This window comes from Erinaceus europaeus, chromosome X, assembly GCF_950295315.1.
Source record: "Erinaceus europaeus chromosome X, mEriEur2.1, whole genome shotgun sequence".
In the NCBI taxonomy this organism is placed as follows: Eukaryota; Metazoa; Chordata; class Mammalia; order Eulipotyphla; family Erinaceidae; genus Erinaceus; species Erinaceus europaeus.
In genome coordinates, this window is record NC_080185.1 from 123,901,731 (window position 1) to 123,928,638 (window position 26,908).

Consider the following 26,908-nt stretch of genomic DNA (forward strand, 5'->3'; position numbering starts at 1 on the left):
CCCGCTTACCCCTCCTGGGGGTTATGTTCTACAAATACCCAAGTCTTGCTGAGGAGGAAGAACTACCCTCACCAGGTCTAGAGTCAAAAGGGACTAGGGGCCATGCCCTGGTGGTAGAGTGGGATTTATGAATAACGGAGTCCTTTCCAGAGCAGAGCCAAACAGAGGAGGGTCAGTGGAGAAGCAGGCTTTTCAGAGCATTGCAGGGCACGGCCGCCATATCTTCCCGGCAGTCTGAGCTGGTGGGTTTTGATCTGAACCATCCAAGGACAACTCTAGCCACACTCCACAGAGAGCTGTCAGAAGGTTGAAAGAGTGACTTGTCAAGATCCGAAGGAGTCAAACTGTAACCATCGGGTAATGGGCTTTGGGCAACAACCCCCTGAGCTTTATTTACTTCATATCATAATATGTTTCTGAGTTGCATTTTTGTTTACGTTTCCCTTCCACTTTATCCATTTCAAAAGATGTTTGATTTTTCTTCAAGTGCTTTATGACTTACGAAACAGCAAATAGAGCGTCAACTTGTGTGATTATGGGTTTAATAGAAATTTCTTTTTTAATTTTATGTAGGCTATTTTAATAATTCTCTTCTTGTGTTTTTTTGTTTGTTTGTTTGTTTTCTTGCCTCCAGGGTTATCACTGGGGCTCAGTGCCTGCACTATGAATCTATTGCTCTTGGCAGCCATTTTTTCCCATTTTATTGGATAGGACAGAGAGAAATTGAGAGGGGGGTGATAGAGAGGGAGAGAGAAAGATAGACACCTGCAGACTTGCTTTACAAGTGATTCCCCTGCAGGTGGAGAGCTGCGGGGGGCTCGAACCAGGATCCTTGTGCTTCATACTATGAGCACTTAACCTGGTGCACCACTGCCCGGCCCCCTGTTACTCTTGTTTTCACTATAGAGGAAAGGCCTCTCTTAAGTACAGAAGTTTTCAAGTAGTTGACTTGATCTAGCAATTCCATTCTCTCTCAACTCATTCCAGAGATTACCTTGGGGATTTGTGACTCTCACTGGTTACACATCCTTTGGAAATAATTCATATGCTATATATTTATATTTATACTTAAAGTTAAAGCTCTAGCCTTTTCATATATGTGGAAATCACAGTATCCTCAAGCTAATATTCTGAGGTTTGAACCTAAACACACTATTTTCCAAAGGTACCAGGTGCCTCTAAGATCATTTCTCTCATTAAATAAATTGGTCAGGTTTCAAACTTTGACCCCAGGGAGTCGGGCAGTAGCGCAGCAGGTTAAGTGCAGGAGGTGCAAAGCGCAAGGACCGGCGTAAGGATCCCAGTTCGAGCCCCCGGCTCCCCACCTGCAGGGGGGTCGCTTCACAGGCGGTGAAGCAGGTCTGCAGGTGTCTATCTTCCTCTCCCCCTCTCTGTCTTCCCCTCCTCTCTCCATTTCTCTCTGTCCTATCCAACAATGATGACATCATCAACAACAATAATAACCACAACAATAGAAAAACAAGAGCAACAAAAGGGAATAAATAAATAAATATATATTTTTAAAAAACCTTTGAACCCATGTAGTTTTGTACCTAGTTGAAATAATGTGTCTTCAGAGCGAATTTCTCTTTTCTGGTGTTGTTTCTGATCAGTAATGCTGATATTCAAGGCTGAAGCTTTTCAGCGTTAAGGTCTGTAAATCTTTCTCCTCATCCTTCCTCCCAATTTATGGGAATAATGCTCACCTTTGCCTAATAACTACAAATGAAACATGTCCTGGTGTCCTCCTTTAGCATTTATCGTGAAAGCCATGCATGTTTGGTGGATCCAACTTGCAGATAATTACATACATACCACAGTAGCTGGCTAAAGAGTTCGAAAGATCATGGAGTGAAATTATTTTACTTTGGGTACTATACTTTGCAATGCAGTTAAAAATATTTGTCCCCGCTCTTATTGTTATAAAAAATATCACAGACCGGGTAACTTAAAGAGCAAACATTTATTTCTTACATTTCTGAAAGACAGAAGTCTGAGATTGGGGGTGCAGCATGATTTGGTTTGGGTGAAGGCCTTCTTCCTGTCTGTTGGCTTCTCTTTGTTCCCTCATGTGGTGGGGAGAAAGGAAACTGGATCTCTGGACTTTGCCTATAAGTACACTAATTCCATTAGGGGGACTCCACCCTCGTGACCTAATCACCTCCCAAAGGCCCTGCCCCCTAATACCATCACGTTAGGAGTTAAGATTCCATTATAGGAATCAAAAGAGGGGACATAAAGGCGACCAGAAGATTTAAGTAGATAAAATACCATCAAGGTTAAGGGGCATCATTCAGGAGCAGCCCTTTGTATAATGACAGGTCACTTCCATGGTTTTCTGTTTGTAAGCAGACTATGTCCATCAATGGTAAAGAGGGTTCTAAGTAGTTTCCCACGGAAGCCAGCAGCAGGTCCAAGGGCAAAAGAGCAAGTGGCACGTAAGCAGCAGCGACCTGTCTGATGCCAACACTCCATGTGCACAGAAGAAGGAGCTAATTGATATTGAAGCTGTCAGTGGAAGTGTTAACATTTGGCGTTTTTATTTAGCTGGTTACGTCTGGTGCATGTTGATGTCACATAGACAGGTCCTGCACATATTTTTACTGCTATACATATCAGTACTGTTTAAGGGTTGAAGAACAATTCTCAATTTTGTGATTGTGTGTCTGTTTAATAGTTACAGTTACAGGAGAATCAGACCCGCACATCACCCTACTTGCCTGTTATTCACAACCGTAGCAACAGCATTCTATGCAGGAGCCCATGGAGACACAGAAAAACAAGAAAGAGGACTTGTTACATTACAGAAACCTAACCTTCTCATCTCCTTTGTAGACATCGGTGACTCCTCTCTGATAAAGACACATCCCAGGCTGTAGAGAATCCAAAAACATACTTTCGGTGAGACATTTATGAGCAAGTCCAAGTAGCCAAATTTCAAATGGGTAAGTGAGAGACCTGGGACTTGCAAAGAGGGGCTAGACTGTCTCCTTGAAAACCCGACTATAGGTGACATGATTGTCTGTGGCCAGCGCATTTTTCAGACACTGCCAGAAGTATGGGTGTGCTTGTGGGTTTGTTGGCCACTCAAGGACAGAACTCCCACAGAGCCTCTTTCGGAGCTGAAGAAACTTGGACTTCTGAAAGGGTTTCTCAAGAAATATCAAAATAATTACGTCTACTTTTTCATCAATGAGTCTCTGATGGGACAAGTAGAATGCAACCTTGAAGCTCTCAGTCTTCGCATACTTACCCGTCATCACAAACACTGTCTTTTTGCTAAGCTGTATGCTCTGGGAAAGGTTTTCCAGAACTGGCTGCCCCGGTAACCAGTCCCTTTCTTCAAGACATAAGTTAAAATGTTTCTCTCTCGGATCTTCCAGTTTGGCCACCAACTCATCCAAAACCCACTCTGTTACTGCCGGGTCTTTAGTGTCATACACAATGAAAGCATCATAGCAAGAATCTAGTGATAATAGACGTTGGTATCCCCTTATTTTGGCCTTGCAGAAATGGTAACTATACCACACATCCCAGAAATAGAGGTGGTTTGCTGTCATAACTACCATCAGAAAGAGAGCCACTGATAAGGAAAGTGAGAACAGAATCAAGTTATTCAGATCTAACTCACAGGTATACAGATCCAAAGAGACCACACTCTGACCCTTGTGAGCCCCGGGCCCTGAACAAGTAACATCTGTGGCCAGATAAGGAATAGTCACCTCTGTATGGTTAACCCACCAGACAAACCACACAGCATCACAGGTGCACAGAAACCGATTATGGTGCAAAAGCAGTGTCTCCAGCTGGTTGAGGATGTTTTCCGGAAAGCTAGTCTTCTGAATAATCTGGATTTTATTGGAGCTAAGGTCCAGGTATCGTAACTGGAAAGCATCTTCTAGAAAATACTTTGTTAAGTACCTGATTTCATTGTTGTTAAGAATTAGATTCCTGAGGCTGCTGGAACAGTTGGACAGTCTCTCAGGGACATCCCTTATGTAGTTATGTCCAAGGTCCAAAGTTTCTAGATTCTTGAGATGCTGGAGCCTCTCCCATTCAAAAGACTTCAGCCCGTTTCTGACCAAGGAGAGATTCTTTAGGTTTGGGGGCATACCTTCAAAAACTCCAAGAGGCAAAGAACTCAGGGAATTCTCAGAGATGTCTAATTCCTCTAACTTAAGCAGATTCTTAAAGAATTCTAAGTATCTGTTATCACCGCTTCTCCATAAAACATCCAAATGATTTCCTCTGAATTCCAGAGTTCTGAGAGATTCACTCTCCATGGTCCTGCTGGTAGAAGTAGAGATGCCATTGTTGTTCATCATCAGTTTCTTCAAAAACTTTAAATTCTTGGTAAAGTTTAGCATGTGAGTAATCCCTTCTGATAGAAAGTAATGACTGTTACTGCTTATGTCTAGAACTTCCAGCTTGTGTAATTCCTCAAATGCTGTTGAGTAGAGTAAATCCAGCCTGTTGTTAGAGATGTCCAAATATTTCAATTCCACTAAAGGTTGAAATTCAGTGCCATTAAGGGTTTGGCCAATGTTATTTCCCGATAAGTTTAGACACTGGAGAAAAGACAAATGCTTAAAATCAGAGGACTTGAGAAAAAATATGTTATTTCTGCTTAGGTCCAATGTCTTGCCATAATTGTAAGGGCAGTATCCATCCAAAGCTGAGATAGACGGAGTCTCTTTGTTTTTGAACCTGCAGCTCCTTGCATAATCATCATATCTGAAATAATGAAATGCTTCGAAGACCTGGGACCCATAGCCTACTACAGAAGTTCTTGGATTAGAGCAGAAACCAGCTTCACTTGAGTCTCCTGAAGGTGATATTTTATTCACTGAAAGATCTATGACTTTCAGTGTTTTGAATTCTTTAAAAACACTTAGGTCTGCAATTTTTATAAAGTTAGTGCCAAGATCAAGAATTTCCAGATTGGAAAGATCACGTAATGGGGAAAGGTTCCGGCTGTCCAGCTCCTTAAAAACATATCCTTTAATCCGCAAAACTTTCAAATTTTTCAGTGAAGAAAATGCATCTGATAAATTTATAAATGCATGATAAACCTGAATTTCATAATTGAATGAGAGATCCAATAGGACAAGGTTGTGAAGATGATGTAAAAATTTGGCATCCCCAATTTCTTTGGCCAAGAAGTTTTGGGAAAGGTCGAGTTCCTTCAGTTTTTTAAGATTTTTAAACCATCCTTGAGGCACATACTGAAGAGAGTTACTATGTAGACGTAAAATTTGTAATTCTGCCAATGCGTCAAAAGCCCGTACATGGATCTGCAGGGGAGAGTTGTTTTTACACGGTGTACAAGGATATGGGGCATTATAACAACGAGGACAGTTTCCACTTAGATCAAGAATTTGCAGTTGGTTGAGATCATTAAAATCATCTTCTTGGATCTGTGCGATGATGTTGTTATAAAGATAGAGCTCTGTCAAAGTACGTGGTAGAATAGCAGGGACAGCTGTGATATTGTTATCTTTCAGGGATAGCAGTTTTAAGTGGCTCATATTTAAGAAAGCATCTTTTTCAATGAAATATGAAACATTACAAGGATTGCGAAAGTAACAGTTTTGGCCCAGGTAAAGTTCTTTGATGTTGCTCAGTTCCGTTAGATTATCTTTCATGATCAGAAAGATGTTGTTGGCTTCCAGGCTCAGCAGCTGTAAGCTAGGAGGAAGGCCTTGAGGTATTTCTAGAAGCTGGTTTCCATCCAGGTAAAGCGCTCTTAAAAAAGTGAGTCCGCTGAAGCTTTGGGGTTTAATCTGCAGCTTTCGGAAGCATATGTTTTCTTTTGGTCCCAGCAGAGCGGGTACGCAGTTGCATCTGAAATCAACCTCTACCAGGTGGTTCAGCCTGTTGAAGGAGGCTGGAGAGATGTCTGATATGTGGTTAATGGTGAGCGTAAGGTTGGTCGTGTTGGTGGGAATACCTCCTGGAATTTCTTTCAGACGCTTGTCTGTGCAATCCACAATCACCTGGGCATTTCTGACATCCTTAGAGACATCACATGGCAGAGTTTTAGGATACCATCTAGCCCCAAGGAGTTTGGAAATTAGGATCATGTTACAAAGGACAAAAAATTGCTTCTTGGATGTCCACATTGGAAACGCCTGAAAGCATGAGAAAGACAAATCACTGCTGTAGAATGTACAGGGAATCAAAATTGAATATCCCTGTTTGTTGCCTTGCCTTTAAAACATTTGAAAGTCAACAATTCAGGTGTTGTTCTCAAGTGCATAAACAGAGCCTTCTGTCCCATGCCTGTATTTGTCAATTACTAAGAGTCACAGTAACTTAATTACATATTTAGCTTTTAGCATCTTAGCTTTCAAGGTGGTACAAGAAGTATTTTCCTATTTGCTGTTATGTACAATGTTACAAAGGAAGAACCATCAATTAACTGCCAAAGCCTAAGAGTTGGTAGATGGAGGAACATTAAAATGTAGAAACCTCTGGGAAGAATAAGGCAGAAAGATGTTAGCGAAAGTGATAGTTTTCTTCTTAAACCTGCTCTGAGATGCGCTGCGAGTCTTTCACAGTATTCTATGTGCATAACTAAAAGAGATCCAATTATCGCCATTTTATAGATTAAGACATAGTTCTGTCATAATGGCTGATTTGCCCAAGTTCACACAACAGCTGTCACTTGGGCACCTCTTTTCCACAAGCTAGAGTGTTTTGGGAAATCATCTCTAAGATGATTCGGGTAGTGTGACCATTGTTTGGATTTACATTACACGAATTTGGAAAGGTGAGAGCAGGGAGTCAGATCACTGCCTGGGTGACCCCTAACTGACTGAATAGGAAACTTATGAAAATGAAAGAAAGGGTGTGTTGTTAGTACACATTATTATTAACTACTGTGGCAAGACTATAGATATAAACTAAGGTTCTCAGGGCTGGGTGGTGGCGTACCGGGTTAAGCGCGCATAGCACAAAGTACAAGGATCCCGGTTCAAGCCCCCAGCTCCCCACCTGCAGAGGAGTCGCTTCACAAGCAGTGAAGCAGGTCTGCGGGCGTCTCTCTTTCTCTCTCCCTCTCTACTTCCCCCTCCCCTCTCAATTTCTCTTTGTCCTATCCAATAAAAACGAAAAATGGCCCCCAGGAGTAGTGCATTCGTAGTGCTGACACCAAGCCCCAACGATGACCCTGGAGGCAAAGTAAGTAAATTAATTAATTAACTATGGTTCTCTCCGGCAAGCTGGATCATGAAAACCTACTCATGGTGGTGATCCTTGGGCATACACTGGAGACCTGAGGAGAAAGACCTTAGGAAGGATTATAAGGAGCACTGAGGAGCTTGTTAAGCACCATATTGATTTGAATTTGCTCTGCCTTAAAGAGTAGTTTAACCATACATTTGCTTTCAGCTTTAGGATTTCTATTACTGTCTTACTCCAGAACACTGTATACAGTTGACCTGGCGCTCATCCGTGAAATGACCCAGTCTGTGCCTCTACAGGCATCTTGCTCAACTATTGTCTTTGTTCTTCCAACTGACTGAATCAATCAGTCATACTGATAACCAATAAACTAAATAGCTATGCCCTTAAGAGGCGAATGAGCAAAACTTGCCTCAGTTTTCTTTTTCTATATGCAAGATGGTTCAGAAGTATCTCAAAGAGTTTCTCCACACATTTTTACACGCCTAGAGTTGGTTGGAATTAGAAGTAGCATCTAGGGAGTCGGGCGGTAGTGCAGCGGGTTAAGTACAGGTGGCGCCAAGTGAAAGGACCGGCTTAAGGATCCCAGTTTGAGCCCCAGGCTCCCCACCTACAAGGAAGTCGCTTCACAGGCGGTGAAGCAGGTCTGCAGGTGTCTCTCTTTCTCTCCCCCTTTCTGTCTTCCCCTCCTCTCTCCATTTCTCTCTGTCCTATCCAACAATGACGACATCAATAACAACAGCAAGAATAAGTACAACAATAAAACAAGGGCAACAAAAGGGAAAAGAAAGAAAGAAAGAAAGAAAGAAAGAAAGAAAGAAAGAAAGAAAGAAAAAAGAAGTAGAGTCTAGCTCCCATGCCCCTCTTCCTTCACCTCTCCCCTCTCCATCATTATAACCATTCACTGAGTTCAGTGAACAATTTCATCCTCCTTGTAGACATCCTCCTGACTTTGCCATTTCAGTCAGTTCAACCTTAATTGAAACCAACTCTCCTACTACAGAACCTCATCCTTGTGCCCAGGATCTTGCTCTTCTAGCCCACTCTATCTGTCAAGTTTCCCAGGGAACAATCAGATTGTATTACCTTGAAAGCTTTAAATTGTGTCTCTTCTAATTTTTTACAGGATGAACCCTAACTTACAAGCATGATATACAAAGTCTTCTTCTTCAGACTTAACCTGGCCCAACACCCCTGCCAACTTCTTTTTTTATGTTCATTTAATTTATAAAATAAAAAATAGAAAATATCAACAAAACCATATAATAAGAGGGGTAAAATGCCACATAATTCCCACCACCAGGGTTCCATATCCCATCCCCTCCATTGAAAGCTTTCCTATTCTTTATCTCTCTGGGAGCATGGACCCAGGGTCATTATGGGGTGCAGAAGGTGGGAGGTCTGGCCTCTGTAGTTTTTTCTCCGGTGAACACAGGCATTGACAGGTTGATCCATACTCCCAGCCTATCCCTATCTTTCCCTAGTGGGGCAGGGCTCTGGAGAGGTGGGGCTCCAGGGTACATTGGTGAGGTCGTCTGTCCGGGGGAGTCAGGTTGGCGTCATGGTAGCATCTGCAGCTTGGTGTTTGGAATGAGTATTCCTTTGCTTCCTCCTTTCTTGTGGGACTCGGTTCAGTAGTTCTTGTAAGGTGGGGTTGATTGTGGCAAATTCCTTTAGTTCTTGAATATCTTCATTTCTCCCTCATATGAAGATAATTTTTAACTACTTATTTTTATTTATTTACTTATTCCCTTCTTGTTGCCCTTGTGGTTTTATTGTTGTAGTTATTATTGTTATTGTTACTGATGTCGTCGTTGTTGGATAGGACAGAGAGAAATGGAGAGAGGAGGGGAAGACAGAGAGGGGGAGAAAAAGAGAGACACCTGCAGACCTGCTTCACCGCCTGTGAAGTGACCCCCCTGCAGGTGGGGAGTCGGGGGCTCGAACCGGGATCCTTACGCCAGTCCTTGCACTTTGCACCATGTGCGCCTAACCTGCTACGCTATGTATGGCCTGACTCCCAAAGGATAATTTTGCAAGATACAATATTCATGGCTGGAATTCCCTCTCCTTTAGAACTTTGAATATGTCATTCCACTCACTCCTTGCCTCTAGACTTTGTGAAGAGAAATCTGATGAAAGTCTTATAGCTCTGCCGTTGTATGTAGCTTCTTTCCTTTCCCTAGCAGCCAGCAAAATTCTTTCCTTGTCGCTGACTTTCAATTGTTTTACAATAATGTGCCTTGGTGTTTGGTCTTTTTGTATTTATAAATCTCGGTGATCGTTCTACCTCTTGAATGAGAATGTCCTAATGGTTTCCTATGAGGGAAGTTCTCAGATAAAATTGCTCTGAAAATGGACTCTGGGCCTTTGGCCTTGTTCTCCTCCTCAGATACACCCATCACTCTTATATTCAGTCTTTTGATAGAGTCTAAATTTCACAGAGAGTTGCTTCAGTCTTTCTGAACCATTCCTCTCCCTCATCTTTGAATTGAAAGAGTGGGCTGGTCATATCTTCTAGATTGGAGACTTTTTCTTCTGAATGTGTGAGTCTACTTCCTAAGCCTTCTACCTGGGCATAGATTACAGTTACAGTGTCTTTTACCCCCCAGAGTTCTGTTTGAGAATTTTTCTCGCATGCTTCCTAACTGCTTAGTGAGTTCTGATTGAAGTTCTTCTTTCAAGATTTGAAGATTCTTAGTGATTTGAGGGTCTCTCTAAATATGTAATTCTTTAGATTTCCTGTTTCATTTCTGTCTGGCTGATAATGCATGGTTGGCTGTTAAGTTCTGTTTCTCTGCCGGCCCATCTTTTTGTGCTGGTTATTGATGGCCAGCAGGTGGTGCTATTGTGACCTCTAGGTTTCTCTTGTTTGTATGATCTGTGGTGGGTAGGATGGGGTGGGGTTGCTTTGGGCTGTCTTGTGGTCACAAATGTCCTGTTTTATGTTGTGCCCTTGCCTTAAATCCAGAAGGCTCAACCCCCCCTGTGTCAAAGATTGAGAGGTTTAAAGCCCCTATCTCTTTTTTCTGGCACTAGGAACAATGTTAGTCGCTTGTCACACGTAAAGTGAAATCACCAAAATGGCGCAGCTCAGCGCCCGCACCACCCAGAGCTCTGATTTGACTTTGCTGTTCTTCAGCCCGCGCCCCTTTTCACCGCGATTGCTCTCGAGCACCCCCTGAGGCTGCAGAACTTTCAGCTGTAGATTATGACTTCAGTTGGGTCTCTTGTATTTATTTGTTGTTTAGGAAGGGGAGGCGATTTGATCCCAGTTATTCCATGGCCACAACTTCCAGAAGTCCCCCTCTGCCAACTTCTCAAATCATTAAGTCCAAGCTCGGTTTGCAGGTTTTGCAGGTCCTGCCATCTGAACTCTCCTCTGTCCTTCCCACCCACTAGAATCCTATAAGGCTAGCCTTCCTAACGTGGAATATTTTGGACAGTAGCCCAGCTGTGTAGGGAGCCCTTAGATTCAATAATAATCTTCCTTGAACATCAGTCTTACTCAGAAATTCAGGGAAAACATTCACCACTTGAATTCAGGCTGAGTCAAGATGGAGGGAGGTATTTTAAAAGAGGGGAAGGAGGTTGGGTAGATAGTTAAGCAGTAATGCACCAGACTTGCATGTCTGAGGCCCTAGAGATTCCAGATTCAGTCCCCAGCACCACCATATGTGAGAGCTGAACTAAGCTCAGTCTTGGTCTCTCTGTCTCTCTCTCTCTCTCTCTTTCTCTCACTCACTCAAATAAATAAATCTTTAAAAAAATAGAGGAGGGAAAGGAGTGATACTGAGTAAGGTTTTTGTTTGTTTTTGCCTCCAGGGTTATCACTAGGGCTCAGTGTCAGCACTTTGAATCCACTGCTCCTGGTGGCCATTTTTTCCATTTTATTGGATAAGATAGAAAGAAATTGAAAGAGGTGGGGAAGGGAGGGAGAGAGAGAGAGAGAGAGGGAGAGAGAGAACGAACAATAGATACCTGCAGACCTGCTTCACTGCTCGTGAAGTGTCCTCCCTGCAGATGGGGAGCTGGGGCCTTGAACCTGGGTCCCACTATGAAAATAAGCAGGCGGAGCTGCTCAGAATGATACTGAGGACTAGGAGGTGAGTTACATTCAAGGGGGAGACCTGGCGCCTCTTCTTGAAATCGTCTTGCTCTTCTTCTTCACACAAGCAAGTCATTCTCCATCCCTGAGGTCATCGCCATCACTTTAGACTGATATCAGATGGCCACTTAAGCAACACACCCTCAAAGAGACTGTCTCTGACTCACTTAACCAGTAATAGTGTTTCTTTGTCCTTGGTGAAACAGTGCCTGCACTTCACTAGGGTTCCATTCATTGTATGTGCCAAACATATGAAAGAATGAATGTGTGGCTAGATGAATAGTAAAATGAAGCAAAGTACTTTTAAAAATTCTTCCTTGGGGGTCTGGCGTTAGCGCAGTGGGTTAAGCGCACGTGGCGCAAAGCGCAGGGACCGGCGTAAGGATCCCGGGTCGAGCCCCCGGCTCCCCACCTGCAGGGGAGTCGCTTCACAGGCAGTGAAGCAGGTCTGCAGGTGTCTATCTTTCTCTCCCCCTCTCTCTCTGTCTTCCCCTCCTCTCTCCATTTCTCTCTGTCCTATCCAACAACAAAGCAAGGTCAACAATGGCAATAATAACTGCAACGAGGCTGCAACAACTAGGGCAACAAAAAAGGGGGGAAAATGGCCTCCAGGAGCAGTGGATTCATGGTGCAGGCACCGAGCCCAGCAATAACCCTGGAGGAAAAAAAAATTCTTCCTTGGAGTAGGTTCCTTCAGGCTACATCCCCAGACCCATCCTGGGGTCATCATCTGTCTCTTCTGTTTGTTCTAGGATACCTTTGGGGGGAAGACTTAAGAGGCTCTGCTTTTGTATTGCCCAGCTCATAACTGTCTTCTGGAGGCTTCTGGGGATCAAGCTAGAGAGAAGTCATCATGCCTCCTCCATCTCCCCACTGTGCTGACTGCACAGGCTATTGTGAAAAGAACTCTCGGTTGAAGGTTGGAGGAACTGGGCTGTAATCCTGACTCAGTAGTTCACTCCCAGTGTAGCTCCCAAGGCAGGCAATGTGCTCAGAAGGCCCCCTAAAAGAGGGTGGCAGGCACAGAGACCCCGGATGGGATATTCCAAGAGCCCAGAGAACTCATGTGGGGCCAGGTGGTGGCACACCTGGTTAAGCGCTCACATCATAGTGTGCAAGGCCCCAGGTTCAAGCCCCTGGTCCCCACCTGTTGGGGGAAAGTTTCACGAGTGGTGAAGCAATGCTGCAAGTATCCCTCTGTCTCTCTCCTTTTCTGTCTCCTCCTTCTTAATTCCTTTCTGTCTCTACTCAATAATAAATATTTTAAAATGATTCTCAACACTATAATGTTTCTATAGTCTACTGTTTAGAATTTCATTAAGGGGGAGTTGGGCAGTAGCACAGCAGGTTAAATGCACATGGCGCAGAGCACAAGGCAGGCGCAAGGATCCCAGTCCAAGCCTCTGGCACCCCACCTGCAGAGGGGTCACTTCACAAGCGGCGAAGTAGGTCTGCAAGTGTCTGTCTTTCTCTCCCCCTCTCTGTCTTTCCCTCCTCTCTTGATTTCTCTCTGTTCTATCGGACAGCAATAACAACAACAAGAATAAACAGCAAGGGCAACAAAAGGGGGAAAAAATAGCCTCCAGGAGCAGTGGATTCATAGTGCAGGCACAAAGCCCCAGCAATAACCCTGGAGGCAAAAAAACAAACAAACAAACAAAAAAGAATTTCATTAAGAACAATTTCCATATGTTAAAAATATATATATGTATGTATTTACAATTATTTTATTTTAATTTTATTTTTTAATATTTATTTATTGCCTTTTGTTACCCTTGTTATTTTTTATTGTTGTAGTTACTATTGTTGTTATTGATGTCGTTATTGTTGGATAGGACAGAGACAAATGGAGAGAGAAGACAGAGATGGGGAGAGAAAGAGAGACACCTACAGACCTGCTTCACCACCTGTGAGGCGACTCCCCTGCTGGTGGGGAGCCGGGGGCTCGAACCGGGATCCTTACCCCATCCTTGCGCTTTGCACCACCTATGCTTAACCTGCTGTGCTACCTCCGGACTCCCATGTATTTACAATTTAAGTGAGCCTAATTGAGGGAACTGAAGAGTCTTTTTGGATGCTGTATTTCTTCTGAATTGCATGCTGTATCCAGGAATGTCACCTCAGGGCCATTTGTGAGTTTTGCCTTCAGACTCAACAACTCCATGCCCACTTGCTTTTAACTCTAGACATTTTTATTCTAAGAAAACTGTTTCACTTTGAATGAAATGGAAAAGAGCAGAGGAAATGGTGTGGTTTTAAATTGTGTTATTATTAATCTGTGGGTAAGAAACACCTTTAGAATTTCATGATGTGGGATTTTGTTAGTGAGAACGTCTATGTAAAGAACGCCTTCTAATTTGTGTATGTTCTTAGTTACAGACTTGCAGGGTTTGGGGTGTAGAAAAGTGCTATTTTAGAAGACAATGGTTTTAGCCAGGAGCAGGGACTTATTTATTGTGCCTCTAGGGTTATCGCTGGGACTCAGTGTCAGCACTACAAATCCACTACTCCTGGGGGCCATTCCAGGAGGAGTGTCTTCCTCCCATTTTATTGGATAAGACAGAGAGAGGTTGAGAAGAGGGGGAGGGAGAGAGAAAGACAGACACTCGCAGACCTGCTTCACCACTTGGGAAGCAACCCCTCTGCAGGTAGGGAGCCGGGGGCTAGAACCCAGATCCTTGTGTGGGACCTTGCACTTTGTACTATGTGCACTTAACCTTTTGCGCCACCACCTGACCCCAGGACTTATTCTCTATGAATGGAATTTCCGTTGGTGAATGCTAGCCTGCATTTTTATTGTGAGATCTTTTACTTAAAAAAAAAAATCATGTCAGAAGAAAAAGAATCACGTACTCACATAGTCATTCAACAAACATAATTGCCCTTTACTCTGTGCTAGGCATTCTGATAAGCAAAGTAGGGACGGCGTCGCTGTGCTGTCAGGTACCAGATACTCCAGCTGCTGTGACTTAGAAGCTGTGTCTGTCTCCTGCGCACAGAACTCTCTCTGCTGTTGGGCAAGTCCTTGGTGGGGAAAAGAAACTACACTATAGGCCGTGCTTCCTGTCCACCTTCAAACTGAAGCTCCAAGCAGCAGTAAGCCTTGGGAGTGGAAACACGTGTCTCCTTGTATGCATCATTCCATGGCAGGACTTGCACCTGTGTGCAAAAGTGACTTCTCCTGGTGAAATGGGTATGGCTGGAGAGCTATGACACGGAAAATAATGACCAAGGTGTTTCTAACCTTGTGCTTTGCAGAGAGTATTTTGTTCTATTCTGCTGAGCTGGCCCGCTGCCATTAAAAATATGTTGGATTGAAGTGACATTGGCTGGTATCATCATGGGGGGTTCGGGTGTGCATCAGTCATCATCATAATTATCTGTCTATACAACATGCCCACCACTAAACGTCTAATTCTGTCCTTCACTATGCAACTGATCCCTTTCACCCAAATTCTTTTTTTTTAATTTTTTATTTATTTTATTTTTGAGAGAGATGAAGAGAGAGAGACACACACAGAGAGAAACACCAGAGCGCTGCTCAGCTCTGGCTTCTGGTGGTGCGGGGGACTGAACCTGGGACTCAGGAGCCTCAGGCATGAGAGTCTGTTTACATAACCATTATGCTATCTCCCCCACCCTTATACCCAAATTCTGAAGATGACAACACTAGAAGGACACATAGCAAGTGTATGGAAGTGAGATGAAATTCTTTGTATCTTGTAACACGTTCAAGGAAGACCAGTATTAGTTTGGCTTCTGTCTACTTATTCTGGAAGTTAGCATCCTATGTATGAACTGAAAAGGAGTTCGGTATTCTGTCTGATGCAGACTACTGACCAAATTCCCCCAAACCTTGCCTTTCTTTCTCATCTGCCAGCTTTACTGACCTCAGTGACCCTTTTTTGTTGTGGTTATCCAAAGACTAAAGCTTCTGAGTACCTCTGCAACTTCTCCGCCAGGGTTTAGCCTCACTGGGAGTCTTCCTATTTTCCCCAGAACCTCAGGCTGCTATTTACATCGTTCTATGCAAAGCCTCAAACTACCTTGAATCATCTAAGGATTCCACAGACAGAGAGAGAAAAAAAAACACCCCGGGAGTCAGGCAGTGGCACAGCAGGTTAAGTGCATATGGTGGCACAAAGCACAAGGACTGGTGTAAGGATCCCTGTTCGAGCCCCCGGCTCCCCACCTGCAGGGGAGTCGCTTCACAGGCGGTGAAGCAGGTCTGCAGGTGTCTGTCTTTCTCTCCCCCTCTCTGTCTTCCCCTCCTCTCTCCATGTCTCTCTGTCCTATCCAACAACAACCACATCAATAACAACAACAATAACTACAACAATAAAACCACAAGGGCAACAAAAGGGAATGAATATTTTTTTTAAATCTTAAAAAAAAAACCCACCCCCACTAGTGCATCTTTTTATGCTAGACATGATGTCTGAAGGTAAAGCTCTTCATTTTATTCAGCTCTCTGAAATAGTAAGACTGAGCTTAGAATTAGATAACAATCCATCAGTTTTGAGATAACACCTAAAAAAATGGAAACCCACCAACAGTGGGATACCAGTGATCCATTAATAATATATGGTAGCGGGGCTGAGTGGTGGCGCACCTGATTTAGTGCGCAAGGAGCTGGGTTCAAGCCCCCGGTCCCCACCGGCAGGGGGAAAGGTTCACAAGTGGTGAAGTAGTGCTGCAGGGGTATCTCTGCCCCTCTCTCCCTCTCTCCCCCTCTCCCCCCGTCCTCTTAATTTTCTGGCTGTCTACTCAATAATAAATAAATTAAATATTGATAAATAAATAAACCCCCCCACACTTATGGACATCTAATCTTTGATAAAGAGGCCCAAATTGTTAAATGGAGGAAGGAGAGTCTCTTCAATAAATGGTGCTGGGAAAACTGGGTTGAAACATGCAGAAGAATGAAACCTAACCACTTTATCTCACCAGAAACAAAAGTCAACTCCAAATGGATCAAGGGCCTGGATGTTAGACCAGAAACTATCAAATATTTAGAGGAAAATATTGGTGGGACACTTTCCCATCTAAACCTCAAGGGCATCTTTGATGACACAAACTCAATTGCAAAGAAGACTAAATCAAACACAAATCAATGGGATTACATCAAACTGAAAGCTTCTGCACAGCAAAAGATAACATCACCCAGACAAAGAGATCTCTCACATGCCATACATCAGACAAGAGGCTAATAACCAAAATATATAAAGAGCTCACCAAACTTAGCAACAGAAAACCAAATGACCTCATCCAAAAGTGGGCAGAGGATATGAACAGAATATTCGCTACAGAAGAGATCCAAAAGGCCAACAAGCATATGAAAAATTGCTCCAGGTCAATGATTGTCAGAGAAATGCAGATACAGACAACATTGAAAATGTCATACATCAAAAACAACAGCAGCAACAAATGGAGAGGTTGTGGGGACATAGGAACCCTCCTGCACTACTGGTGGGAATGTAAATTGGTCCAACCCCTCTGGAGAGCAGTCTAGAGAACCCTCACAAGGCTACAAATGGACCTTCCATATGACCCAATAATACTTCTCCTAAAGATATATCCTTTTATTATTTTTTTTCTTTTGCCTCCAGGGTTATTGCTGGAGCTCAGTGCCTGCACCACGAATCACTGCTCCTGGAGGCTATTTTTCCCCTTTTGTTGCCCTTGTTGTTTTATCATTGTTGTGGTTGTTATTGTTGTTGTTGTTGTTATTGATGTCATTGTTGTTGGATAGGACAGAGAGAAATGGAGAGAGGAGGGGAGAACAGAGAGGGGGAGAGAAAGATAGACACCTGCAGACCTGCTTCACTGCCTGTGAAGTGACCCTCCTGTAGGTGGGGAGCCGGGGACTGGAACTGGGATCTTTACCTCGGTCCTTGCACTTCATGCCATGTGCACTTAACCCACTGTGCTACTGCCCGAGCCCCTAGGGATAGATCCTAAGGACTCAATCACAACCATCCAAAAAGATATGTGTACATCTATGTTCATAGCAGCAGGATTCGTAATAGCTAAAACCTGGAAGCAACCCAGGTGCCCAACAACAGATGAGTGGCTGAGAAAGCTGTGGTATATATACACAATGGAATACTACTCAGCTATTAAGAACAATGAACCCACCTTCTCTGACCCATCTTCGATGGAGCTAGAAGGAAATATGTTAAGTGACATAAGTCAGAATGACAAAGAAGAGTATGGGATGATCCCACTCATAAACAGAAGTTGAGAAAGAAGAACAGAAAAAGAAATGCAAGGCAGAATTTGACTGAGTTTGGAGTATTGCACCAAAGTAAAAAACTCTGGGTGGAGGGTGAGAGTAGATTTTCAGCTTCACTATAGGGGCGTGGGGGTAGGGACAGAGACCCTTGATGGTGAGAATGGTGTTAATATACACTCCTGTTAATTTATAGTCTTATAAATCGCTATTTAATCAATTAAAAAATATACAAATAAATCCTTTAAAATATATGATAGCTTTATAGATATTAACATGAAAGGCTTGCAAGCTATTCTGTTAAGTTAGAGAAAAGAAACTGTATTTTAAAGTAGCATCAAAATAAGGGCTAAGGAGATAGCTCAGTCTGTTACAATACAGAACTTGCACACCGGAGGCCACAGAAGCCATAGGTTCAATCCCCAGCACCACCATATGCCAGGGCTGAGCAGTTCTCCGGTCTCTCTTCTCTCTCATAAATTAAAGTGTAAAGTAGCATCAGACGTATGTATCACATAGCATATGGTCTCTGTATGACGAATATATATACATTAATATATAATGTATGTGTTTGCCCTCATAGTGTCGATATGTACGTATCAGGTGGCATATGTGTAAACACTGTTTGATGTGAACTTGCAGACAAAAGTTATGAAAGAACATGCACATTTTCACCAGTGCTTTTTTCTGGGCAGTACTTAAAAAGAAAGGGACCTTCACTGAGTGGAAAGGAAGGACTTTTTTTTTTTTAAAGATTCTTATTTATTTATTTATTTATTTTGGATAGAGACAGAGAGAAGTTGAGAGGAAAGGGGTAGAAAGAGAAAAGGAGAGAGAGACAGAGAAACCAAAACCTGTAGCAGCATTTCACTGCTCCTGAAACTTCCCTCCTGCAGGTGGGGCCTGGGGGCCTGGACCTAGGTCCTTGCGCACTGTAACAGGTGCCTCTGCCAGGTGCACCACTGCCTGGCCCCAAAGGGAGGACTCCTAATTTCAATCTATTCTTTGAGGTCTTTGTTTTGTTTTGTTTTTCTCTCAAAGAGCATGTGTGGTTTTTACTACAACATCATAAAAGTTACAGATAAAGTGATCAAACCTCATCATAACAGTAGGAAATGAATGGTGACACATGATGAACGAATGCTCACGGACCCCTGCTCTGTGCCAGCTGCCTACTTCTAGGTGCTGGCTTACATCAGTGGACCTCTTAGAAAAGATTCCTGTGGAGATAATATTCTCCAAATAAGAAACTCAAAATCATACAGCTATCAAAATTTTTATGAACGGGAGTCGGGCTGTAGTGCAGCGGTGCAAAGCGCAAGGACCGAGGTAAGGATCCCGGTTCGAGCCCCCGGCTTCCCACCTGCAGGGGAGTCGCTTCACAGCAGTGAAGCAGGTCTGCGGGTGTCTATCTTTCTCTTCCCCTCTCTGTCCTCCCCTCCTCTCTCCACTTCTCTCTGTCCTATCGAACAATGATGACATCAGTAACAACAAGAATAACTACAACATTAATAAAAACACAACCAGGGCAACAAAAGGGAAAATAAATATAAAAAATTTAAAGTAAATAAATAAATAAGTAAATAAAAATGGGGGGGTGGGCAGTAGTGTAGCGCGTTAAGCGCACATGATGGACCCAAGTAAGGATCCCAGTTCAAGGCCCCGGCTCCCCACCCGCAGGGGGGTCGCTTTATAAGCAGTGAAGCAGGTCTGCAGGTGTCTATATTTCTCTCCCCCCTCTATCTTCCCCTCCTCTCTCCATTTCTCTCTGTCCTATCCAACAAGGACGATAATAATAACTACAACAATAAAACAACAAGGGCAACAAAAGGGAATAAATAAAGAAGTTACATTCCTTTCCAGCCACCACACATTCTTACCGTAGCTATTTCCAGGTTAGATTTACGTGCTTTCAGCTAAATTCTTCCCAAATGGGAGAATAACTGAGTCCCTGGAGATCACTTCCTGTCACTGGGTTCAGGGAGAATGACTCCCCTCCTTCCTCCACTCATTTACCCAACCAGCCAATCAGAAGGCCACCCTACTGGGCTGCCAGGTGCCAGGACTGGGGGAGGGTGGACAACAGTTGTGTGCGCCCAGCTGCCCCTGTATTTTACTTTCAAGGTCACAGAGTAGAAAAAACACCTCCTAGCCTGCGTTGAAAGGAAGTGCTGGATATGGAAAACTGGGAAGTGTTCTGCATGTACAAGCTATTGTATTTACTGTTGAATGTAAAAGATTAATTCCCCAATAAAGAAATTGAAAACTAAAGGAAGGAAGTGCTGGAATATGCATTTTTGGTGGGAGAGAGTTGATGGAGTTAACTGTGGAGATGGGGTCTCTTAGGTTCTGGCAAGAGCCTGCAGTAAGCTGAGCTGAACTAGAGGGAGGACTGGCTAGAGAATAATGAGGAAGGACAAGGCAGAGGCAAGGAGTGTAGGAGCGCTTGTTGGAATCTTTTGAATTTGAATTCATTAGCCTTTCGCCATATTGATGACAATGAATAGTTTGACAACTAGACTCATGCTCAGAAAACTCTCCTGGGGGCTAACTGTGAATAAGGGAAGTAAAGAAAGTACTATTTATTTTATAGACTGAACCTTCACTTGGAATTCCCCTTATAGATTTTTGACCAAATATCCCCTTTCTGCAAAATGGGAAAGATTTCTAATTATAGGCTAATCTCTGTTAAGTGTAAATGCCATGAATGTCAAATTCCTTAAGTAGAATGATATGAAGTAATCGTGCAGGCATTAGGAACTCAGCAGCCACTGTGCATCACAACAAGCACCAGTGGCCATAAAAATATTGAATCTTATTTGACCTTACACCCTCCTACCTTGTTTTCCCTAAACCACAATGGGCATACTTTTTCTGTAAGGGCCAGTGAATAGTATGCTTTACAGACCTGTGACCTCTGTCACAACTATTCAACATTCCTAACAGTTTGCCTTTGTAATACTAACACTAGTAAGCTCTTAAAATATGCATTAAAGCCATCAGGGATACATGACACCAATCTTAATCTGCTTTTTCATTTACTATTATTATATCAAGAGTATTATGTCACTCAGTTTTCTTTAAAAAAATTAAAAACGAGGGAGGGTCGGTAGCGCAGCGGGTTAAGCGCATGTGGCGCAAAGCACAAGGACCGGCGTGAGGATCCCAGTTCGAGCCCCCGGCTCCCCACCTGCAGGGGAGTCGCATCCCAGGCGGTGAAGCAGGTCTGGAGGCATCTGTCTTTCTCTCCCCCTCTCTGTCTTCCCCTCCTCTCTCCATTGCTCTCTGTCCTATCCAACAACAAACAACATCAACAAAACAATAATAACCACAACTTGGCTACAAGAACAAGGACAACAAAAGGGGGAAAAGATGGCCTCCAGGAGCAGTGGATTCATGGTGCAGGCACTGAGCCCCAGCAGTAACCCTGGAGGCAAAAAACAAACAAACAAAAAGAAAAAAAAAACACAATTTAATAGCTACATAGAATCCCATTGAATGTTGTACCCTGATTAACTAATTCTTCCCCACCTTGGGGCATGAGATGTGCTTTGCCATATGAGGTAGGCTAGTTTCGCAAATATTTTGCCACATCCACAGTCATTTCTTTACCAAGGGTTTCTAGAAGTGAAACTTCTAGATTTCCAGATCATAGGGTCTGGACTCTATTAATGAAGTTGAATGATTACCCTGCGATTTTTTTGGCCCTTGGCGTGTCTTCTCTTAAAAATTGTTTTCATGTCTTTTCTCAGAAAAGACACTCCAATCTCTCCTTTTTGTCCCTGTAAGTAGGAAGATACATAAACAAAGCCCAGGTGTCCTGTGTGTCTCTGGGTCACAGACAGTGTGCCAGCCGTGCTGTAGGAAGAACAGCAAGTGGCCACAGCCAAGACTGCTCAAGTGACTTAACCTCAGCATCCTAGCTCCTCTGTCCCACCAAGAGCTCAGAGACACGAAGCGCTGAGACGATGCTGGACGTGGGCGGTCAGAAAGTTGTGAGCACTCTGTATCAGCACCCATCCTGTCTTGCCACCTCTTGAGGGGCAAAGGCAGATGTGGGCATGGGTTTGCATAAAAATAGACATCTGCGTTTCTAGGAAACGAAAGTGGAAGTCATGTGTCCTTTGTAGCATGGTGCCTCCACCGCGGATTCTTCGCTAGAACCCGGACACAGACGGAAGCCCAGCACCAGCGTGCAGAGCTACAAGTCAAAGGGCACTCCTGTGGAACCTACTCCATCTCGTCTAACGTGGGTGACAGAACAGTTTCGGGAAAGGCCACTGCTGTCCTTTCCTGAATAATCTCTTGACACACCTGATAACTCATACTGCTTGCACAGAACTTGAGTTCTCTGTGCCTCCCAGTGACCCTGCAAGGCTCCTAGGGGAAGGGCCACTCTAGTTCCAGGCAGAGGAGTGAGTTGCAGAGGACCTGGGTGATGGACTCTAGCCTGCCCCCACCCCAGGGCCTGGCAGAGCCAACTCTGACCCTCACTCTCCTGAACTGAATTGAGTTGCATTCCTCTGAGCCCTTGGGCTTTCTGCCCGTCTGCTCAGTTTATCAAGAATCCCTTACCTTGATCTCAGTTCCATTGCCTCACACACACCCCAATGCTATCTCGGCTCCCCGGGCTGCTTTCTTATAGGGCCGCCCCCCATGTTTCCTCTTGGTACTTTTCCATGAGCTGATGGCCTGAGCTATAACCTTCCCCCCCCCCCCCGCCCTCCCCCCCCCCACACACACATCTGTGCTGGCTTTGGAACTGAGCCTGGTCTCTTCCTGAGTTCTCTTTCCCTCACTTGCAGTAGTTCCTGAATAAAACCTGTATTCTCTATTTGAACTACTGTCCAGCTCCGGTTCTCTGAGTGCATGAGAGCCCATGTGCAACATATCACAGAGACGGCCTCGGCCAGACGACACTGTCCTATGGACAGCTGTGCTTTTGGGGTTTTCAGGATTAAAAACAATTCAGCATGACCCTGGAACCTCACCTCTCCAGAGCCCTGCCCCACTAGATAGATAGAAACAGGCTGGGATTATGGATCCACCTGTCAATGCCCATGTCCAGTGGAGAAGCAATTACAGAAGACAGACTTCCCACCTTCTGCACCCCCAAAAGAATTTTGGTCTGTACTCCAAGATAGGGGAAGAAATGTTACAGGAAGATGCCCACAGGGCTCTGAACTCCTACTCTATCAGGACCCAGAGAGAGAAGAATGGGGGGGGGTAGTGAAGGACACACAGAAGTAGTAGGTGTGATTTAGAAAGGAAGAGAAGGCAGGACAATAGACAAATGGGGAATAAGGAGTCAGGCGGTAGCACAGCAGGTTAAGTGCAGGTGGCACAAAGCACAAGGACTGGCGTAAGGATGCCGGTTGGAGCCCCTAGCTCCCCACCTGCAGGGGAGTCAGTTCACAAGTGGTGAAGTGGGTCTGCAGGTGTCTATCTTTCTCTCCCCCTCTGTCTTCCCCTCCTCTCTCCACTTCTCTCTGTCCTATCCAACAACAACAACATCAGTAACAACAACAATAATAAATACAACAATAAAATCACAAGAGCAACAAAAATGAATGAATGAATGAATAAATTAAAAATAGAAAAATGGGCAAATATATGTAAGTTTAGATAGATAGTTGTAGAAATGACAGTCAACCCATATCTGTGACATTAGGAGAACTACTGCAGTTTCCAATGGAGGGAATGGGGGCACAGAACTCTGGTGTTGGGAATGCTGTGGAATTACAGCTCTATTATAAATTTGTTTATACATATATCCATATTGCAAATATATTTTAATATTTGTAAATCAATATTAAATCACTAATAAAAAATTCCAGTGTTGGGGGAGGTGGCTCAGTACAGGCCTATGCTTGTGTGCCATTCTGAGCTCCACTCCAGGCACCACAGCTCCCACAGTGGTGCTCTCCTCTCATTTAAGAAGTAGATTTTGGGGAGCTGGGTAGTGGCACATCCAGTTAAGCGCACATAATACTAAGCACAAGGATCTGTACAAGGGCTGAGGTTCTAGTCCCCACTCCCCCTGCAGGGAGGATACTTTCCAAGTGGTGAATCAGGTCTGCAGGTCTCTCTCTCTCCCTCTCTCTCTCTTTCTCTCTCTCTCTCTCTCTCTCTCTCTCTCTCTCTCTCTCTCTCTCTCTCCCTCTTCTCTCATTTCCTCTCTGTCCTATCTAATAAAATGGGAAAAAATGGCCTCCAGGAGCAGTGGATTCCTAGTCCGTCACTGAGCCCCAGTAATAACCCTGGGGGGCAAAAGAAGGAGAAGACGATCTTGAAGACAAAAGCAACAAAGGCCAATATGTGGAATGAAGCCAGGAACTATTTCCTCAATTTCACCATCCATCCTGGCAAACGCTAGAAGAAGAAGAACCGTCCGTCCCTCTGTGCTCCAGCATGCATGACTCAGGGAGGAAGTTGGGCAGCATAAACGGATGAGTCTGAAATTCCTAAATGTCCCATAATTAATCTTGGTTATGAAATATCATGAAGTTTTCCCCAACAAATAACCATCTCTCTTGCTAGCTGGTTTCAGTTCTTCCTACAAAGATTACAAAGAACACTTTCATTTAGCAGTTCTTACCATTTTTCAGTCTTCTTCCCAAGTAAAAGATGGAAGTCTGGTTGAAGAGAGAAGAGCATGGGAGGTGTCCAGGTCAGCCCAAGATGTGCCCAATAGCCTCAACTAAGATAAAGAGAAAACGGCAAACTTAGCATTTCAAAGATGACAAAGTTCTGTAGCTTCAAAAGGCCGGGAACAGTGCTTTCAGACCTGCCCTGGAGAACACCCATGTATTTACTGCTTCCCTCAAAGCTCTAGGGACCAGAGACAAACTCTAAAAAAAAAAAAAAAAAAAAACATTTCTAGGAAGTCGGGTGGTAGTGCAGCGGGTTAAGCGCAGGTGGCACAAAGCGCAAGGACCAAGGACTGGCATAGGGATCCCGGATCAAGAGCCCGGCTCCCCTCCCGCAGGGGAGTCGCTTCACAAGCTGCGAAGCAGGTCTGCAGGTGTCTGTCTTTCTCTCCCCCTCTCTGTCTTCCCTTCCTCTCTCCATTTCTCTCTGTCCTATCCAACAACAATGCCATCAATAATAACAACAATAATAATTACAACAACAAAACAACAAGGGCAACAAAAATGAATGACTAAATAAATATTTAAAATAAAATAAAATAAAGTTTTAAAAAACATTTCTAATAGTATTACAAGTCTAACTGTATCTTTGAAGAATAGATGTACTAGACCACCACACTTCTCCTCTGGGTTCTAAAAAAAAAAAAGCTTTTGCCTATGATTTGGGCTCCTTTGCCCCCCCCCTCCCACTCTCCCAATGCCCAGAAGAGCAGCTCTTGCACCGAAATGACTTAGCAGAGCCCAACTTGTCCCGGCAGTCCTGGTGCCTCCTCCGGCTGCATAGAGTGGTTCTGTGTCTGAGTCTCCTGAAGCAAAGAGCTTCAGATGCTCCAGGCTGCCCCCCACCCGGAGTTTCCGAAGTCAAAGGCAAGACTGGGAGGGGGGGCTAGCTGGGGGTAGAGGGAGGGAGGAGCATGACTAAACCACCCTAGAAGTGAGGTTCACAGCAGTACTAGGTTCCTCTTATTTCTGTTGCTAGAATTGGGGCAGTGCCTTGTCTAAACCCAAACGACTGGGACCTTCCTGGTCTGTGGTAAGCAAGCTCCTCTACTTTGGCCCAACTGACATTTCTGTCACCAGGTTATTATCCTCTGTGACACTGGAGGACGTTGAGCAGCATCCTTAACCTCTACTCACTAGCTTTCAGGAGCGCCGTGCCCCCACCCAACTTCTGCTTGTGATAATCACAGATGTCTACTGACACTGCAAAATGTCCCCTGGGGGCCAGGGGGGGAAGCACAGCAGGCTCAGAACCACTGTTGTGTAGATACCTTAGAGACCTCTGTAAACTGACCTCCTGTTCCAGACCAGCTGGAAGGGATGGGCAAGGCTCTGGCGCTGCAGCTCCTGGTAGATGCCGTAAGACAGAAACCAGTGAATGGTGTTTACTGACGAGCCTGGTCTTCATTCACTCAGCGTTTATTGCGTGTCTGCTGTGTCCTAGGCACTGTCAAGGCAGCTGCCGGCTCCCCGGGAGGCCCAGGTCAGCAGTCAGAGACCAGGAGCTAATACAGGAGGAGTGGCCTTCCAGCCCCTTACAGAAGGGAGTGTGACGGGTGTGAGGCGAAAGGAGGAGGGGGGAGGGGGAGATGGAGAGGGAAGGTCAAAGCTAGAGGTTTGGAAGAACTTTCCAGAGCTAGGAGAAGGAGACATGGGAGAGCTAAAGGAGTCTGCCCCAGGCAGAGGGGCAGCTGTGAGAAGGTGGGCAGATGGGGGGTGGGGGAGATGGGAGTAGCTTGTAGGAGGAGGAAGTTCTGACAGAGTAGGGGGCTAGGAAAAGACCAGAGCCTACAGCCAGTTCAGACGGTGTCTCATTTAGAGGGCGCCATCATAGCTGTTGCAGGGACTGCAGGTCTGTCTGTCTGTCTATCTGTCTGTCGTAACAACTTGATAGCCAGTGGCAGGAGAACATCTTGAGGAAGGGACACCTTCTTTCTAGTTTGTGCAAAAGTGCCCCGTGGGCTGCTGATGATCTGGAAGATCTGGAAGGGTCTGTTGAGTCACACCTGCTGGGCCTGGAAGATCTGGAAGGGTCTGCTGAGTCACACCTGCTGGGCCTGGAAGATCTGGAAGGGTCTGCTGAGTCACACCTGCTGGGCATTTCAGCTGGTAAGTGATGAGAGGAGGCTCATTCTCGGATTTTATTGTCAACTGTAAACCATCCATTAGTCCCCCAATAAAGAAATAATGAAATAAGGAAGCTCACTCTTGATTTGAGTAGAGGGAGCAAATCACAAGGGGCAAGATAGATGGGAGCAGACGGCCTTGTCTTTCTAGGAAGCTCTCAGAACAATTCAGACAAAGGAGGAAGGTCCTGAAGGAAGGCTCTGGGACTCTGGCAGAAGAAGAGGCAAGGGGGCCTTACCTGAGGTGTCACCACTATGGTCTGGTGACAGGGTGAGGGGAAGTGAAGGGCCAGGGCCACTGAGGTTTCTAGCAGCCATCCTGAGAGGCACTGTTTTCTGGGTAAAGAAGAGGAAACTCTTAAAGGGGGATTTGAGCAAGAGAATGATAAATACTCTCCTTATGCCTGCAGAGGAGAGGAAATCAGGCTTCTATGGCCCTGAATGGCAACGTCAAGTTCAAAGCTCCACTGCATGCCATGGCTTGGCTTCACACCAACACTGTAACTAACAGTGACTCGTTGCCTTGTCTTGCAGTGTTCTCAACCCATGTGACCTTGGCACTGGGACCTTGTGTGACTGAGGGGACCCAGTTAGGGCAGTGTTCATG

The 26,908-nt window shown here is 44.6% G+C and overlaps 1 protein-coding gene across 1 annotated transcript; it reads right to left on the minus strand.

Annotated features, from left to right (window-relative positions):
• Nucleotides 1-1,954: 1,954 nt before the first annotated feature.
• Nucleotides 1,955-25,009, minus strand: TLR7 (toll like receptor 7). The gene is made up of 3 exons (XM_007517472.2): nucleotides 24,898-25,009; nucleotides 24,124-24,225; nucleotides 1,955-6,131 (listed from the first exon to the last, which is right to left on the minus strand). Exons 2-3 carry the CDS (start codon nucleotides 24,124-24,126, stop codon nucleotides 2,979-2,981), a joined length of 3,156 nt encoding a protein of 1,051 aa, XP_007517534.2. The 5' UTR covers nucleotides 24,127-24,225; nucleotides 24,898-25,009; the 3' UTR covers nucleotides 1,955-2,978.
• Between the last annotated feature and the right edge of the window lie 1,899 nt (nucleotides 25,010-26,908).